The 20,110-nt window shown below is 38.5% G+C and overlaps 1 protein-coding gene across 3 annotated transcripts in view; it reads right to left on the reverse strand.

Annotated features, from left to right (window-relative positions):
• LOC128699980 (kinesin-like protein KIF23) overlaps positions 1-20,110 on the reverse strand; it is a 52,670-nt gene that overhangs the window by 14,809 nt on the left and 17,751 nt on the right. For all 3 annotated transcript variants that reach the window (XM_053792841.1, XM_053792839.1, XM_053792840.2), the window contains exons 9-13: positions 15,883-16,082; positions 14,782-14,940; positions 14,466-14,628; positions 10,147-10,355; positions 5,743-5,877 (exon numbers count right to left, since the gene is read on the reverse strand). In XM_053792841.1, coding sequence (XP_053648816.1) covers positions 5,743-5,877; positions 10,147-10,355; positions 14,466-14,628; positions 14,782-14,940; positions 15,883-16,082 — 866 coding nt within the window. The remainder of the gene's footprint in view (positions 1-5,742; positions 5,878-10,146; positions 10,356-14,465; positions 14,629-14,781; positions 14,941-15,882; positions 16,083-20,110) is intronic.

The raw sequence follows: 20,110 nt of genomic DNA on the forward strand, positions 1-20,110 counted from the left end.
AAAAGTCAGGTTATTGAACCACAGAAGTAAAAAGATGCCAGACACAAATAGCAAATGTAGAGGCAAGAAAATAAGCTAGCAAACTTGGAAAATATCACATCACTGTATTTTGATGGTAAGAAGACTTCCACTCATGTAATGACAAAGAATAAGAAAACCAAGAAATGGAGTCCAAAAATAGTGGTGAAAGATCATTTTGTCACCATGGTGGAGCCTGGCACTGAATATCTCACTCATGTGACTCCTAAGTCAAGCCATGAAAAGGAGATTGCCAAGACTATCTATACATTTCTGGTGGAACAGAAACTAACTCGGCAGCCTGTTGTATGTGTTGATGGTAAATGCCAGAGCTGACAATGGAGCCATTCATCATCTTGAAATACTGCTTAGTCATCCGGTCCACTGTTTCATCTGTCAACTTCATGGAAATGAGCTGCCATTCCAGGCTGCTTTCAAGCACTATGACAGTAAGCCAAGTGGTCCTGAGCATTGGAGAGGTTCCACTGGCAAGTAAATCAAGGATCCTCTGTCTGAGTTGCCAGTTGTTGTTTTCCAGCCAGTCGATTTCACTGATTTCCCTGCTCTGAACGACAAGGTGGCAGAGGATCTGTCCTAGGACCAGAAATACTTGTATAGGATTTGCAAAGGAGTGATGACAGGTGTGGTTGATGATAACTTGGCTGCTCTTGAACCAGGTCCACTGTGTGTGTCAAGGTGGGATACTTTATGGAGTAAGATATTTAGGCTGTATGTGGCAATATCAAGACCCAGTCAGGAGCTGAAAAGAGTTATCATTATGGCTTTGAAGTTCAGTGCTCCAATGTGGTTCCACATCAAGCTGCACCCTTATGTCAGACACAGTCCAAAGAACATCTTCCAGTTACTGCAATTTATGAGACATCTGAACAGTGAAGAAAAGAAGATAGTAAAGAAGACTGTCCAAAGAAATTCCTACTTTGCTCACACAGATCAGCTGTGCACTGATGAAGACATGACTATGAGAGACAAAGCTGTCTCAATGATAAGAAAAATTAGAGAAGAGAATCAACAGACAGACAGTACTGAGAGCTCTGATGAGGATGGAGATTCTGCTGATGCTGTTGACGAGGACTTGTTAATGTACACTGATGATGAGGATGACAGTGAAGATGAAGAAAATGACAATGTGGCTCCTATTGTCAACTCAAGAAAAGTAGTGATTCCCAAACTAAAGTGGCAAGCAAAGAACTATGATTTCATGATTGACTGGAAGACTGAACTCAAAACTCAGCCTCCTTTCATTGCTTCTCTATCAAATCAACAGGTTCTGAAAATTACTGAGACTACTGGAGGTGCCCAAGTGGCCAAACAACACTCAAGCTGTTGAGAGAGGGATAAAATTGATAACTGAAGCTTGTACTGAAGTGACTGGACAGAAGGCAAGAGATGGATATACCAGGCAAAGAATATTTTCCAGGAAAGTGATGCCCAAGTTTTGCACCAAGAAAGACTTCACTTATAACTTGTAATAGCTTAAAATTAAGTAGCTGATGACTTGATTATTATCCTGACAACCAATAATTTATAACTAATTGCTTTCAATGGTGTATAATTTGACGAAAAGTCAGTCGCGATGCTGTAGGGTAAATGGGCATGAAATGGTCTGAAATTTTGCACAGAAGCTTGTTGTGACCATACAAATAATGCCAAAAAAGTGCAGCTTGCATCTCTAAAATTTGCATTTTTTCAATGCTCCCTAGGCCACATCCAAAACCTGTATGTTTTCATTGTTGCCTAAGCCATAGGCTGCCCATGCCAGTTTATTATTTGTGCATATTCATGCATACACTCCTCATTCAATCTCTAATTTTCCCTGGATTTGCAAGGAACTTGATGGCAAACATGATATGTATGCAAGGGATGGGGTACATCTCTCTGGGGCAGGGGTGGTAGCACTTGCAGACTCGATTGAGAAGGCCATTGGTGAAATGCCTATGATTTTAAACTGATGGAAGATAGAGGTATGGGTGTGTGTGGGAAACAAGCAGGTTGCAACACTAGGGTTGGAAACAGTAAATGTATAAAAGGCATTCAGCATGAAGTTATAAATAAAGACAATAGAACAGGTCAGCAAACAAAGGGGGACAGCAGAGGGCAGCAAGGGACTAGCTCCCTTAAGGTTTACTATACTAATAGCAGGAGTGTTAGAAATAAGATAGATGAGCTAAGATTAATTGCAAGTGCAGGAAACATAGATATTATTGCTATAACAGAGACCTGGCTCAATCTGAAAGATAGAGAGATGCCCTCTGAATGTCACATACAAGGCTATAAATTATTCCACACTGACAGGGTCAACAGGAAAGGTGGTGGAGTAGCGATGTATGTCAGAGACAATTTAAATTGTTGTGTTAGACAAGATATTAAATTAGAAGCGTCAGCCACTGAATCTGTTTGGTTACAGCTTCTCGAGGGCCGAGAAAAACTAATTTTGGGTGTGATTTACAGGGCCCCAAATCTTGATAGGGAGTGCAGTAAACTTCTATGGGACGAAATTCGTAAGGCATCTACATACGAAAATGTTGTGCTAATGGGAGATTTCAACTATAGACAGATTGACTGGAGCAATTTGACAGGAAATTTAGAGTCGGGTGACTTTCTTGATTCGATCCAGGATTGTTTTTTAAAACAGTTTGTGACAGAGCCAACTAGGGGAAATAACCTCCTTGACTTGGTTCTTGCCAGTAGGGAAACACTAATTAATAATCTTGAGGTTAATGATGAGCTTGGGGAGAGTGATCACAAATCACTCAGTTTTAACATATTATGGAATTCCCCTAATAATGGCAATCAAGTCTCCGTCCCTGACTTTCGCTTGGCTGATTTCATAGGACTGAAAAATTACTTAGGTGGGCTGAACTGGAATGACCTGACTAAGGGTCAGGTAGGTGGTGATGGTTGCCGATATGATGCTTTCCAGGGCATAGTTCTAGCTGCTCAGTCAAATTATGTTCCAAATAGGGAAATCAGATCAAACAAAAATGATCCTAAATGGATGAACAATAGATTAAAATATCTGATTGGTCAAAAGAGAGGCATATATAGGCAAATCAAAAGAGGAGAGGGGCAATTAAGAAATCGATATATTCAGTTAAAGAGAGAAATAAAAAAGGGAATTAGAAAAGCAAAAAGAGATTATGAGGTTAAAGTTGCAAGAGAATCGAAGACTAACCCAAAAGGATTCTTTCAGGTATACAGAAGTAAGATCAGGGACAAGATAGGCCCACTCAAAAGTTCCTCGGGTCAGCTCACTGACAGTGATAAGGAAATGTGTAGAATTTTTAACACATACTTCCTCTCAGTTTTTACACAGGAGGATACCAGTGATATTCCAGTAATGATAAATTATGTAGAACAGGACGATAATAAACTGTGCACTATTAGGGTCACAAGTGACATGGTCCTTAGGCAAATAGATAAATTAAAACCTAACAAATCCCCAGGCCCTGATGAACTGTATGCAAGGGTTCTAAAGGAATGTAAAGAGGAGCTTAGCACACCTTTGGCTAATCTTTTCAACATATCACTACAAACTGGCATGGTGCCAGATAAGTGGAAAATGGCAAATGTGATACCTATTTTCAAAACAGGTGACAGGTCCTTAGCTTCGAACTATAGACCAATAAGCCTAACCTCCATAGTGGGAAAATTTATGGAATCAATAATTGCCGAGGCAGTTCGTAGCCACCTTGAAAAGCATAAATTAATCAACGAATCTCAGCATGGTTTTACAAAGGGGCGTTCCTGCCTTACGAATTTATTAACTTTTTTCACTAAGGTATTTGAGGAGGTAGATCATGGTAATGAATATGATATTGTGTATATGGACTTCAGTAAGGCTTTTGACAGGGTCCCACATCAGAGACTATTGAGGAAAATTAAAGCACATGGAATAGGAGGAGAAATTTTTTCCTGGATAGAGGCATGGTTGACAAATAGGCAGCAGAGAGTTTGCATAAATGGGGAGAAATCAGAGTGGGGAAGCGTCACGAGCGGTGTTCCACAGGGGTCAGTGTTGGGCCCCCTGCTGTTCACAATCTACATAAACGACATAGATGAGGGCATAAAGAGCGACATCGGCAAGTTTGCCGATGACACCAAAATAGGCCGTCGAATTCATTCTGACGAGGACATTCGAGCACTCCAGGAAGATTTGAATAGACTGATGCAGTGGTCGGAGAAGTGGCAGATGCAGTTTAATATAGACAAATGCAAAGTTCTAAATGTTGGACAGGACAATAACCATGCCACATATAAACTAAATAATGTAGATCTTAATATTACGGATTGCGAAAAAGATTTAGGAGTTCTGGTTAGCAGTAATCTGAAACCAAGACAACAGTGCATAAGTGTTCGCAATAAAGCTAATAGAATCCTTGGCTTCATATCAAGAAGCATAAATAATAGGAGTCCTCAGGTTGTTCTTCAACTCTATACATCCTTGGTTAGGCCTCATTTAGATTATGCTGCACAGTTTTGGTCACCGTATTACAGAATGGATATAAATTCTCTGGAAAATGTACAAAGGAGGATGACAAAGATGATCCCATGTATCAGAAACCTTCCCTATGAGGATAGACTAAGGGCCCTGAAACTGCACTCTCTAGAAAGACGTAGAATTAGGGGGGATATGATTGAGGTGTATAAGTGGAAGACAGGAATAAATAAAGGGGATGTAAATAGTGTGCTGAAAATATCTAGCCTAGACAGGACTCGCAGCAATGGTTTTAAGTTGGAAAAATTCAGATTCAGGAAGGATATAGGAAAGTACTGGTTTGGTAATTGAGTTGTGGATGAGTGGAACAAACTCCCAAGTACCGTTATAGAGGCCAGAACGTTGTGTAGCTTTAAAAATAGGTTGGATAAATACATGAGTAGATGTGGGTGGGTGTGAGTTAGACCTGATAGCTTGTGCTAACAGGTCGGTTGCCGTGTTCCTCCCTTAAGTCAATGTGACCTGACCTGACTAGGTTGGGTGCATTGGCTTAAGCCGGTAGGAGACTTGGACCTGCCTCGCATGGGCCAGTAGGCCTTCTGCAGTGTTCCTTCGTTCTTATGTTCTTATGTTCTTATAAGTAAAGTGCAATCAACAATGGCTTCTAAAGCAAGTGGTGGTGCCAAGAGGAAATGTGTGGTTCTCAGTGTTAAGCAGAAACTTGAATTAATAAAGAAGGTTCAGTATGACATCTCAGTGGCTCGGGTCTGTGAGGAATATGGTGTTAAGAAACAGTGTTTGATATCCACAGAAGCAATAAAAGTTATTCAAAGTCACCATGATCAATCACGGCATTTTACACCTTATCTCTCCACCATGAAAAGGTAAATAAAATTACTGTAAATTACATAAAGAACTCTTATATTGCTGTACAGTAAAGTACATACTGGACTGTAGTACTACAGGTTACAACACTTGTATTCTTAGCACCCCAGTTGTCTCCTGCATTAGCGGACCCACTAGTTCAGAAAACACCCAGATATTCGGGAAAAACTAATTTCATAATTCAGACATTTCGGACAACTGGCAATAGCGTACATCCCCCTTCCCCTATTAGTCCATTAATGAGAGGGTTCATTGCATTAGGGTCTAATATATTCTGTATCTGTGCCAATTTATCCTCATGTATGCAAAAACTTTTTTTAACCACAGAAAAGATACAAGCCTATTTCTCAATAAATTCACTGTACAATAAAATAAACACTTACCTTTTGCTGACTAAGCTTAGCAATCATGCCAGTTTTAAGCTTCTCTCTCTCTTGTTCTAATTTAGTTTTAAGTCGTGCTTTCATCCTTTGCTTCTCTATCTGCCCTTGTGCCTTGGCCATGTCTAGTTCTTCACGCTAATGAATGAAAGATGTATCCAAGGTATCACAGTACACTTAAAAAACCATTCATAAACTAACCCAGTACAAATAAACAGTGTCCACAGCTCTATTTACAAAACACATTCCATCAGAATAATAAAATTAGTGCCAAGTAAAAGGACATAAATGCAACTGTGACATTTTATTGTGGCAATGTTTCGCTCTCCGGAGCTTTGTCCAGCCGTTACAGCTTGACAAAGCTCCTGGAGAGCAAAACGTTGCTACAATAAAATGTCACATTAGTTGCATTTGTGTCCCTTTACTTAACATACTGTCAGTAATTCTACCAACATTAATACAAAATTAGTGCAGTCAAGAAATGATTGGCTTTCCCGACTGACTTCAACTGGGAAAGAAATAGACAAGTAGCCCCCTAATAATACCTACTTTGGTGGAAAGGATTTAAAAAAAACAAAGAGAGAGAGAGTGGGGAGAAGCAAGTTATAATTAGCATTTAGAATTATGTCATGCACCTGTAATGCACATAAATATTACAAACTAATCTGCCTGGTTGACCAGGCAAGCACCAAATAAATTTGGCCCAAGGCCAGGCTCTGGGAGTAGAAAAACTCTTGGAACTCATCAAAGGTACATCAAAGGTAAAGGTATATCCCAATCTATGCTAGCACCATCTCTGCATAATGCCTATGGTGAAGACTGGTCTTGTTTAAGATTTCCCAATTCCTTTAACATTGGCCAGATTTATCACAGTACAAGGGTTCTGATGGATAATAAACATACCTGCCATGGCAGGTGTCAAGGTGGTGATTTACACAGTGATAATATTAATGCTAATATTATACTTAAGGATGGGCCCAGACCATTTCATGTAACTAATTCACCTTCTTAAAAACAAAAATGACCAAACATAAAATCTTATTTTAATGAAGACAGCAAGCTGAGTTTTTTCATTATTTAGAAAGCAATAAAACCCTTTGGTCATTCATTGTAGCATAAAAAGTGGCCATCATTATTATTAATTTACTGCCATCATTACCAACTGTCAGTTATCTTAATCTGTTGTTTTTTTTTTTTTCAACAAGTCGGCCGTCTCTGAGAAATCAATCATGACTGCACTAATACTACTAATCACACTACAAATTTCGATGAAAGGGGAAATGTTTAGGCCAAATAATTTTGCTGGGTACTCGGGCAGCTCAAATCCTGACACCAAGCTAAAATGACGGGTACTAGAAAAGGTTAGCAAGCTTGTGGAACAATTGTATCACTAGATGCTTCACTATTATAAAAACACAAAGCACTCAGTAAAAGTTTTATACATACATATTAGGGAAAATCTAAGCTTGCATATAGGAATTTATGCATGCCCTGTCACTTGCAGCAGCATCAGTAGCACATGCTTGATCAAACAAAGATATGCATCTGGAAACCTAGCTAAAATTCTGTCCAACACACTTTACCTCGTACAAGGTGACGGGAAGAAAACTAACGAACTCGCCAAGTGTCACTTTTGAGAAAAGTCGCCTACAAACTTTTGCAACATGTTTGCAACACTATCTCAGTAACCAAGCATACAATTCTGATCAAAGTGGTCTCATTCCAAAGCAAATTTAATGGCCATTAAGGTGGTATAGCAAGTCTGTCGGTTTTCTTGGGAGCTAAATCACTGTTTTTGGACATGACCACATGATCAAACATCTCTTTATTCACAATGGAAAAGGGCAGAGTAAAAGTGAGAAACTTGCCAATCTGAGTATGTTTATGATACTTGAAAGAATGATGAACATTTTGGATTAGAAAGTGTAATTTTCACTCACTGGTTAGTTCATCGATTTTCTTCTCAGCACCTCATATAATACGTATCTCTATCTATGCATGAAAAATACTCTGACCATGTGCCTAACCTGTACACTAAAATAATGTACTGGAGATATATGGAAAGAAATGCAGAATAGACTCAATGTAAAGTATGGCTGCCATAAACAGAATTAGACAACACTGCCAACACCCGAAGTCCATGACATTTCGACTTTTTACCAGCAGATGTGAGAAATATACTTGACACAAGTACAGAAATCTTGAGAGGTAACAGAAAGGTTTTCATATGCAGTGCCTGATTAGTCAGGCTGTGATAGCTATGCTGGCCAGCATGCTGCAGGTGACAATAATCTAGATCATCAGGCTGTCACTCAGGAATTCTAGCCACAGGCCAGGCTGCAGGTGAGTAATAATCCTCAAAAATTGGTCACATGTATTGCATCTGGTCTCCCAAAGGCAGTGGTGGTTTATGCACTACAAATATGGAAAGGCCCAGCAAAGATATCAAGTGACGAGGAGCCTTCTACTGTAGTTTGCATATTACCAGAAAGTAAATTACTATAGCAAATAATGAGATCACCTGCACCACAAATAGGTTAAAAATAATTTACATCAGAATAATTTAAAAAGATAATGAAGAAGTTTAAATAAATTGATAAAATTCTTTCCTGTAACAATAATTTGCAGTTGGCCATTATTGGTTACTTAAAATTTAAAATCTTATTTAAAAATATTTTAATCTCAACAGGCTATCTTCCCAAATATTCACTGTACCAAAAGAAGGCAGATTTAGACCAAAGAAACATGAACAAAAATTACATAAATGGGAAATAAACAGCAGCGACCCTCAAACCTCTAAAACTCCCATTAAATGCAAAGCCAGGATCAATAGTAGATGCTGAATCTTTTCTTGATGTATATAATACCCACAGACAATTGATTCTGAAAACTTTTAACCCTCTGACTGTTTTGGCCATATACACGTCTTACGAGCCAGTGTTTCGGACACATACATGTATTTTTTTTTTTTTTTTTTTTTTTTTCAACAAGTCGGCCGTCTCCCACCGAGGCAGGGTGACCCAAAAAAGAAAGAAAATCCCCAAAAAGAAAATACTTTCATCATCATTCAACACTTTCACCACACTCGCACATTATCACTGTTTTTGCAGAGGTGCTCAGAATACAACAGTCTAGAAGCATAAACATATAAAGATACACAACATATCCCTCCAAACTGCCAATATCCCAAACCCCTCCTTTAAAGTGCAGGCATTGTACTTCCCATTTCCAGGACTCAAGTCCGACTATATGAAAATAACCGGTTTCCCTGAATCCCTTCACTAAATATTACATACATACATACATACATACATGTATATACTCAATAATTCTAGCAGCTTAAAATCAAGCAGGAGAAAGCTGGTAGGCCCACATGTGAGAGAATGGGTCTGTGTAGTTAGCGTGCACTGTATAAAAAAAATCCTGCAGCATGCAGTGCATCATGAGAGAAAAAAAACTCCGACCATGTTATTTGATTAAAACGCCGACTTTGAGGTGTATTTTCCTATAGTATTTATGGTTGTATTCTCATTTTCTTGGTCTCATTTGATAAGAATGGAAAACATATTACAGAAATAGAGATGATTTTGATGAGTTTCACGATGAAAATGACTCTGAAATCGAGTTCAAAGTAGCGGAAATGTTCAATTTTTACCAATGCTCAAGAGTAAGCAAATCACACCACACGTCCAATACACGTCAATTGGGAAGTCTAATATTCTTTCACTAGTGCACTGATATTATTTATACCAATTCTACAATAATGCACTACTCTGCATAACAGTAAATCTTCTATTTTTTGTGTGAATAAAAAATCAAAATAGAAAGCAAGAGTAATATAAGAGGGGCCTGGAGACATGACTAATGAACAGAGGATATGTTATTTTAGTGCCAAGAATGTCTGCATTGCTTATTCTGGGCCGTATTTTGAAAATGGCATATTTTTTAATTTGCATGAAATTGGCCAAATTGCCAATTTCTGACCACTTTATTGGGTAGTTGAAATCAGTAAATGGTCGGTTTCTTGTACTCAACTGATAGAGAAAATAGAGTTCTAAAGAAATAGCTATGAGTTTGGTCAACTGAAACAATGGAATTGGCAGAAAATAGGGCTCAAAGTCGGCGAAATCGCCGATGCGTATATATCGCCGAGATCGCTAACTTCGCGGGAACGTAATTCCGTAAGTTTTCGATCAAATTTCGTACTTTTGGTGTCATAACCATCGGGAAAAGATTCTCTATCATTTCATAAGAAAAAAAAAAAAATTCCAAAAAAATTTTCAACACCAGGAGACACTTCAGGATATGGGGTTGCGACAGTCAAAGGGTTAAGTAACAATTTACTATTTTGTATATTAACAATACATTACTAAATAATGATTTTGTAACAAGATTTTGGCCACTCACCACAGCATTACATTCATCCACGAGATAATTATAATCATTGAATTTCCTTTGTAAACTTTCATTTACAGATTCAGCATTAAGCAGCATCGACTCCATGCTCCGGACTTTCGCCATGGCATCACTATACTGGGAACGCAGATCGCTGATCTCCTTTTTCATTAAGATATTTTCTTTCTCCATTTCCATTACACTTGAACGCACCACAAATACTGTGATATAAAAGTAATGGTGGTAACATTTACAGAGCACTTTGACCACATAGGTCACTTCTGTGAAATAAAGCATAATAGTTATACCATCAATCTGATGTCTAGCCTTGGTGTGAGCAATTTGATACGATAAAAAAATGTGTAGCACTGATAATTAATGAACATTTATGCAAAGAAATGAAAGCTTATAAATTTTTAAATTAGACAATTATGTGATTTAGCTCCATGGGGAAGTGGAGAATAAGCCATGAGTTTCATAAGAGGTGAGTGATATGCCAGGGCTAGTAATCCCATCCGTATAGATTACTAAATGTAAAAATAAAAACTTTCATTTCTTCTTTTTCGGATTGCCCTGCCTCAGTGGGAGACAGTCAGTGTTTTTAAAAAATTCAAATTCAAAGTTTATTCTCTATAAGGATTACAATGCTGAGTTTACAGAAATTTGGTTATTGTTTGGTTTACATGTAGTAAAATTGAGATTACAGAGTGTACCACTAGAACGCTTAGCATGGCTAGGCATTTCGGGCATACTTAGTTTTATTCTTAAATGTAAAATATTACAAATTATGAGGTAAGTTGGTATTATGGCTAAGTGACTAAATACTATTTTGTGAGTTTAGCAATGTGAATGCTTTTGTTTTGGCACAGTATATAGTTTCAGTATTGGAGTATCACAGGATTCATTATTTTAAGACTGAGATTAATATTTCTGTTTATGGTCAAATGAGTGAGCGAGTGTAAGTGTGAACCACCAGGTGGTATTCGTGAAGTTAGTTGACGGGGTGTATCAGGGAGATAAGATGTTTTCTAATGGTAGTTTTGAAGGTGATGAATGTGTCTGCAGTTCTAGAGTTCTCAGGTAGGGTATTCCAGATTTTAGGGCCTTTGACATACATTGAATTTTTGTAAAGGTTTAGTCGGACACGGGGAATGTCGTAGAGATGTTTGTTTCTGGTGTTATGCCTGTGGGTTCTGTCACAACTATCAAGAAAGCGTTTTAGGTCAAGGTTGATATTAGAGTTTAAGGCCCTGTAGATATAGATTGCACAGTAGTAAGTGTGGATGTACTGAAATGGGAGTAAGTTTAGATCTTTGAAGAGTGGGGGGGATATGAGAAGTATATAAATTTATGTTTATTCACCTTGAGGTGGGAGTAGTGTAAGTGAGAGATACTCAGTGGTATGCTAATCCTTAGGGAATTTTCAATCAATAGAAATATTGGCTTCAGGAAACTTTAATGTGAAAGCAGGGAAGGTTTAAGGAAGGTGTATTATAAAAAGTTCACCATTCTTGATATATATCAGTGTGAACCTCAAGAGAATCTCAGGAAAAAAGTTTAAGAATAAGCAACACACTATTATGTGCTCCTTCTGATAAATTAGAGTTCACTGCCTCTTGGCACCTTGCTGTGGATGAAAGTTAAATCCTACAATTTCCTAGTCATTTCCTCATTTAGCAGTGACACTGGAGTCCTAGCTTATGCCAATTATTATCTGGAAAGCCATTTTAAAATGCAATTCTCACAAAATCACTGATCTTTTTCATCAGTTTATGAAAAACAATTTAACACAATGACTGTCTTCTATCAAAGTAAAATAATCCAAAATAGAGGGAACACATTCACCATTATTCACTCCATCTCGGTCCTGCCAGAAGTGTACTGACATCACACAGTTCAGATGACCCTCTGAACTGCAACATACTTGGCCCTCCTTTAGAATGCCGACACTGAAGTTTCTGCCTCGAGGACTCAAGCCTGGCTAACCAGTTTCCTTAAATCCCTTCATGAATTTTACCAATATCGCACTCCAATAACACTTCATCATAAAAACCACTTGTCATCACTCCATTCTAATGCACTTACACAAACCTGCTGAATATTAAAATCCCCCTCCTCCTCTCCACCCCAGATTAACATACCTTCTTTGTCATCCTATTCTGCCTCCATTCCTGAATGCCTAAACCACCTCAACAGTCCTCCAAATTATATTTTTAGTAACCTAACCTCACACGGTCTTTTGATTCTCTGCATAATATTCACACTTCACATTTCCTCAAACATGACATCTCCACTTTCTCCATCCTCCTCCTCCTCCTCCTCCTCACTGCAACATTTAAAACTCATGCTACACACTCATACTACAGTAAGAGTACAATTATACTCTGGTATATTCCCCATTTTGCCTCCAGAGATAAAAACCTTTATTGCCACAGCTGTTACAATGCATCATCCACCTTTTTCCCTTTGTCTATTCTATGGTTCCCTCGTCTTTCATAGACCCCATCTACCTCGGTGGAAGACGGCTAGTGTTAAAAAAAATTACTTTCTCCATACTCTCTCACTCACTCACTCTAACTCACTCACTCTAACTCACTCTCAGTCACTCACTCTCAGTCACTCACTCTCACTCACTCACTCTCACTCACTCACTCTCACTCACTCTCACTCACTCACTCTCACTCACTCTCACTCACTCACTCTCACTCACTCTCACTCACTCTCACTCACTCTCACTCACTCTCACTCACTCTCACTCACTCTCACTCACTCTCACTCACTCACTCTCACTCACTCACTCTCACTCACTCACTCTCACTCACTCACTCTCACTCACTCACTCTCACTCACTCTCACTCACTCACTCACTCACTCACTCTCACACACACTCACTCACTCACTCACTCACTCACTCACTCACTCACTCTCACTCACTCACTCTCACTCACTCTCACTCACTCTCACTCACTCTCACTCACTCTCACTCACTCTCACTCACTCTCACTCACTCTCACTCACTCTCACTCACTCTCACTCACTCACTCACTCTCACTCACTCACTCTCACTCACTCACTCTCACTCACTCACTCTCACTCACTCACTCTCACTCACTCACTCTCACTCACACTCACTCACTCACACTCACTCACTCTCACTCACTCACTCTCACTCACTCACTCACTCTCACTCACTCACTCTCACTCACTCACTCTCACTCACTCTCACTCACTCTCACTCACTCTCACTCACTCTCACTCACTCTCACTCACTCTCACTCACTCTCACTCACTCTCACTCACTCTCACTCACTCTCACTCACTCTCACTCACTCTCACTCACTCTCACTCACTCTCACTCACTCTCACTCACTCTCACTCACTCTCACTCACTCTCACTCACTCTCACTCACTCTCACTCACTCTCACTCACTCTCTCACTCACTCTCTCACTCACTCTCTCACTCACTCTCTCACTCACTCTCTCACTCACTCTCTCACTCACTCACTCACTCACTCACTCACTCACTCTCTCACTCACTCACTCTCTCACTCACTCTCTCACTCACTCACTCTCTCACTCACTCACTCACTCTCTCACTCACTCTCTCACTCACTCACTCACTCACTCACTCACTCACTCACTCACTCTCTCACTCACTCACTCTCTCTCACTCACTCTCTCATTCACTCACTCTCTCATTCACTCACTCTCTCATTCACTCACTCTCTCACTCTCTCACTCTCTCACTCTAATTTTTCACTGCCTACATACTTTTTTTTTTTGCTCTCATCACTATACTCTTTTCTATATTCACTTTTAATTTCCTTCTTTGCAAACCCTCCCAAATTCAGCCAAAAACCAATGGAATTTCTCTTCTATTGGTTCCATGGGATGAAGAGGTAAAATCAACATTATAGCTATAACTTTTTTTTTTTGTTAACATGCTGGACGTCTCCCATCGAGGCAGGGTGACCAAAAAAACTTTCACCATCATTCACACTATCAGTCTTTGCAGACATACAGATATGACAGCTCAGATATAACAGCAAATATCCTAAACCCCTCCTTTAAAGTGTTGGCATTGTACTTCCCACCTCCAGGACTCAAGTTCAGCTAACTGATTTACCTGTATCCCTTTACAAAATACTACCCTGCTCACACTCCAACAGCTCATCAAGTCCCAAAAACCAACTGTCTCCACTCACTCCTAACACACCCGCACATGCCTGCTGTATGTCCGTGTCCCTTGCACACAAAGCCTCTCTCCATCCTATCTATCATTATTAATGAACTTGAAACAAGTAACACCAGAAGTGTTGCAAAATCTTACTCTTGTCTTGTAGATCAGATTTAAGCTTCTCTCTACTGTTGATCCTCTTCAGCAAATAAGCCTTGAGCTTGGCAACTACATCATCCATGATTTCTGGTGTGTATACAACGGATGGCCATTCAGGAGCTAATGTGTATATGGGAGTCAGATCAACCTCCAGATTCTAAAATTCAGCATAAAAAATAAATATTAAAAATAGTCACATGGTAATTTAACAATATACACCAACATTGTTAATTTAATGATCAAACTCATAATGTATGAACAATGTGGCTGAATTCTAATGTACAAGAGTGAAATAGTGCTGTTAAATTACCTTGACATTTTCACCCTCAGTTTCTAGCCTCCTACGCACGTCCTTGAATAGTTGATTGGCACGCCTTCTTCCAGGAAGCAGTCCCAAGTCTTGCTTCACAGTCTGAGGTCCACGCTGGATGTTAACCTCAGATGCAAGCTCAGCAAACTTCATCACAGGCTATAAAGTTTTATAAAAAGAATTAACACCTTAGTCATTTCTTGCCAAAAATAGGAGACAAAGAAGGTAAGACATATACCTGTCTTTGTAGAGGTGCAGACCTAAAAAAATGGACCAAATCACTTAAGTTTCATATTAAATTATTTTTTTTTTTTTTATTTTTTTTTTTTTCAACAAGTCGGTCGTCTCCCACCGAGGCAGGGTGACCCAAAAAAGAAAGAAAATCCCCAAAAAGAAAATACTTTCATCATCATTCAACACTTTCACCACACTCACACATTATCACTGCTTTTGCAGAGGTGCTCAGAATATAACAGTTTAGAAGCATATACGTATAGAGATACACAACATATTAAATTATATAGTAATCAATTAAGCCTCAAACATAAACGAGACTGCATAAATTGCAATATCTATAGATTTGCCCTGCACTACACAAATAAACCTATGTTCAGGTTATTTGTGTATCGTTCCAGTCACAGATTTGTGCCGTTGTATTCTTTATTTACCATACATTTAAATATGACAAATTTTATTTTATTTATGTACATTAATATAAGAATACACAGACTAAAATCTTATTTGAACACAAAATGGCAGGCATGCTAAGACAAAAAAAAATTACTATATATAATAAAAAACACAGAGAAGATGTGAAAAGTACAACCAGATAAAAATGTTCATTTGGAAATGTCACAAATGGCACTTTGTGAAGAGAAAACACCAGAATTAACATCAACTACTTTTATTAGTAAATTGAAGAGCAAGTTGCCAAAAATTCTGCACTCAGGAGACGAACCTCATGAAGATGGTATCAACTTGTCATTCTATGTAAAGCTAATGACTAGACATGTATATGAGCCCTTTGCTCCAAGTATAAAAAAAAAAAGGTGAGAAAAAAAAAATAGAAAAGGAAATCAGGAGTAGGATTAAAATACTCACAAGGGTTTCATCATAATCATCAGCTTTGGGATTTACACACACTACCATGTTCACTTTGCCTTCCCCTTCAAAATAATTCTTGAAGTAGTGGGTAAGTTTGGAGTCTCTGTAGGGCACTTTCCTGACTCCTCCAGTCATCTGATTTTCTCGAAGAGCTTCAATGCAAGCTCTCAGGTTCATGAGCGAGTTATTGATGTTACCTGAAAGTTGATGCCAATCAAATTTATCATACTGCGAGTAGAAAAGCTTTCAACCTTGTGTGTAACTACTGGGCATTAAGCCTCCTACCTCCAAATAAAACGGAAATAATTTTTTGCAGATTCATTTTTTGCAAATTAACTTAACAGTACATGCAGTGACCCTATTTCTACCAGTAGTCTGTTATATTGTGAAAAAATTCACTCTTATGCTAATGGAGTAGGTTGTCACTAGGTGAGCTTTCCACATTCATGAGATCCCCCAAGCTCAGCACCACTATTTGTTAATAATCTCTCTGTAAGTATCCTCTAAATTGGTTTATGACGACATTCTTAAGAAAGGGCATAAAGTAACTGGACATATAGCATATGGTGTGGGGAAAGGCAATTGTGTGGGGAGGGAGGGTGAGATGAGAGCACAGTAAGCAGAGCAAGTGTGTCACCCAACCATTGTTTTACCCCTGCTTTCCCATTTGTTAACAACAGGTTATCACTAGAGCACCACTTTTAAGAAATGTAAATAGCTCATTATGAGAGTTTAATTTTTTTTTTAAACACATCGACTGTTTCCCACCGAGGCGGGGTGACCCAAAAAGAAAGAAAAAAAACTTTCATCACTCATACATAATCACTGTCTGCAGAGGTGTAACTTTCACAAACAAATGGGTTGATTTATACCTCATGCACAAACCATAGTGTCTTGAAGGTAAAGAATGACAGTACAATAAAACTTCAATTTAATAGATTAATAGGGGGGAGCAGGTGAGGTGGTGTCCAGTAATGCCGAATAATGTTAAAAATGTAACAAAAATAAAAGCATTACTACTACTACTATACCCTACTATGATTAGCACAGTACGTACTGCATGTGTACATGCATTCATACATGTGCGCAGTTGATGTTCACAACGTACATACAGAAAAAAGACAATTTTTTTTTTGTAACACATTGGCCGTCTCTCACCGCGGCAGGGTGACCAAAAAAAAAAAAACACTTTCAACATCATTCACACAATCATTGTCTTTGCAGAGGTGTCCAGATATGACAGTTTAGAGGGGTGATATTGTAGGTGGAGGGTAATCTGTGATGATAGCATATTTCTGGGAAAGACAGCTATTAGATGCATGGTGACTGTTTCCTTTCGATCACTTTGCCTTGGTGAGAGTTAGCCACCGAGTTAAAAATATTTTATTTTTTAACCTCAACGGCATTCTCTTGCTAAGGCAGGGTACTATTATTATTATAATCAAAAAGAAGCGCTAAGCCACAAGGGCTATACAGCTAAGGCAGGGTAGCCCAAAGAAAGCATTCACCGTCAATCAGTCAGTATCTATCTTTCCAGAAGTGTGCTTACATAACAGTTTAGACTACCCTTTGATTACAATATCCTTACCCCTTCTTCAGAATGCAGGCACTGTACTTCCTACCTCCAGGACTCGAGTCAGGCTAATTGGTTTCCCAAATCCTTTCCTAATTTTTTTCCTTGCTCACAATCCAACTGCACATCAAGCCAAAAAAAAAAAAAAACATTGCTACTAACATTTTTGTTATGAATAAAATAAAAAAAATTTATTTATTTATAACTTCTTACTGTCAACTCACTATTTATACCCATGAATATTAACTGTTGTCTACATTCAGCCCCAACTGGCCCAGGGGTTGTTGCAACCCTTCAACCCAGCAATTACAAAATGCAGTGATATCTTTTTTTGACATTTTAATAACTTGCTCTTAATTCTTTGTTTTTCACTCCTAAGATGGGAGGATATTATTCTGGGTATATTTATTTATTCTCCATGGTGAAGTGGAACAGAATTCTTCCTCTGTAGGCCTGGTGATGCCCGGGGTCAACTCCTTGATTGTATGCCCCAAAGACTCAAGTATAAAGCCTAGTACTGAGAAATATTATGAGAAAGGGAGATATTTTGAATATGTAAACACAGATGAAACATGAAATTAACACTTTATTCAATTTAAATATAAATCAACCAAATTTATTAAGTTCTTTTTCCCAAATGATACATCCTGTCAGAAAACACGAACTACTTCACTTTTTGCATCAGCTGTGAGAAATTCTTTTTCAATGCTTATTAAAACCAGGTTGGTCAGTCGCTCCTGTGACACTGAAGACCTCAGATATGTTTTTATTAATTTCAGTTTTGAAAATGACCTTTCACAACTTGCAACTGAAAATGCAATTGTAAGCAGTAATCTGTATGTAACACAGTGCCAGACAGACATCCCTCCCATACTGCAGTAAAGACTCCAGAACATCTTTAGGATCAGGGGGAATTTTATTCCCTTCAGCTCGAAGGAGCATCACAAAAGCAATAATTTCGTCATATAACTGAATGACTGCCACATCATTATCATAATAATTTGCAAAGTCTAAACATTCCTTTTTAATTTTTCTCTTTCTTGTTCGTCTTCAATTACTACTGAATTCAAGTTCAAAAGAAATGAGAATTGGTCACTGAGTCCTTGAAAATCACTATCTTATTTCCTCTCTAATTGGATCCCTTCCCACTTATTTGGATGCCCAGGGCCACCGCCCCTTTAGCTCCCCTTCCTCTGCATGCCACTGCTAGTAACCCCTTCTCCTGCATACATTACTAAATTTATAAAAGGAAACTTTTGTTTTTCTTTTTGGGTCACCAGGCTTCGGTGGGATATGGTCAATTTGTTGAAAGAAGAAAGATATTTATTTATTAAAAACATTACCTAATCACCTAGGTAGTAGGTTGGTAGACAGCAACCGCCCAGGGAGGTACTACCGTCCTGCCAAGTGAGTGTAAAACGAAAGCCTGTAATTGTTTTACATGATGGTAGGATTGCTGGTGTCCTTTCTTCTGTCTCATGAACATGCAAAATTTCAGGTACGTCTTGCTACTTCTACTTACACTCAGGTCACACTACACATACATGTACAAGTGTATATATACATACCCCTCTGGGTTTTCTTCTATTTTCTTTCTAGTTCTTGTTCTTGTTTATTTCCTCTTATCTCCATGGGGAAGTGGAATAGAATTCTTCCTCCGTAGGCCATGCGTGTTGTAAGAGGCGACTAAAATGCCGGGAGCAAGGGGCTAGTAACCCCTTCTCCTGTATATATTACTAAATTTGAAAGGAGCAACTTTGGTTTTTTTCTTTTGGGCCACCCTGCCTCGGTGGGATACGGCTGGTGTGTTGAAAGAAAGAAAGAAGATTACCTAATCACCCAAAATATGAAAGTGAATAATAACTCTACTTCTGCACCTAGAGGACTTTGTCCATTGTTTTCAGTCTGTTTAATGGAGGTCCATGAAATCGATATTCTACTGCCTCATCAACATGAAAGCTGGTAGGTATGCCTTATAGCAAATAATTTTATATGAACTACTGTAGTGCTGGTCAGTTTATGTCCATTCTAGTATATAGATAATATATGAAGCCCAAAAGCTCAAAATTTAAGGTCTGAATTTGCTAAAATAAGAATGTAAGTTAAAGGTATATTAAGTTGTACACTCAAATGTTCCTCAGCTAGACAGTCAGAAACTAGCATCCCGCAATCATTTAAAAATTGAACTTGTACTTCCCACAAAAGAATTCAGAAGGCAGGATGCTGCTTTGAAATAATGTTGTATAACCTCTCCAACGTTACCAAATGCAAAAAGAAAACTTTACATTTCTTCTTTTTCAGGTCACTCTGCCTCACTGGGAGACGCCCGTTGTGTAAAGAAAAAAACTTAAATTCTAAAAGTTTTTTTTTTTTTTTTTTTTTTCAACAAGTCGGCCGTCTCCCACCGAGGCAGGGTGACCCAAAAAAGAAAGAAAATCCCCAAAAAGAAAATACTTTCATCATCATTCAACACTTTCACCACACTCACACATTATCACTGCTTTTGCAGAGGTGCTCAGAATACAACAGTTTAGAAGCATACACATATAAAGATACACAACATATCCCTCCAAACTGCCAATATCCCAAACCCCTCTTTTAAAGTGCAGGCATTGTACTTCCAATTTCCAGGACTCAAGTCCGACTATATGA

Source organism: Cherax quadricarinatus, chromosome 64 (assembly GCF_038502225.1).
Source record: "Cherax quadricarinatus isolate ZL_2023a chromosome 64, ASM3850222v1, whole genome shotgun sequence".
Taxonomy (NCBI): Eukaryota; Metazoa; Arthropoda; class Malacostraca; order Decapoda; family Parastacidae; genus Cherax; species Cherax quadricarinatus.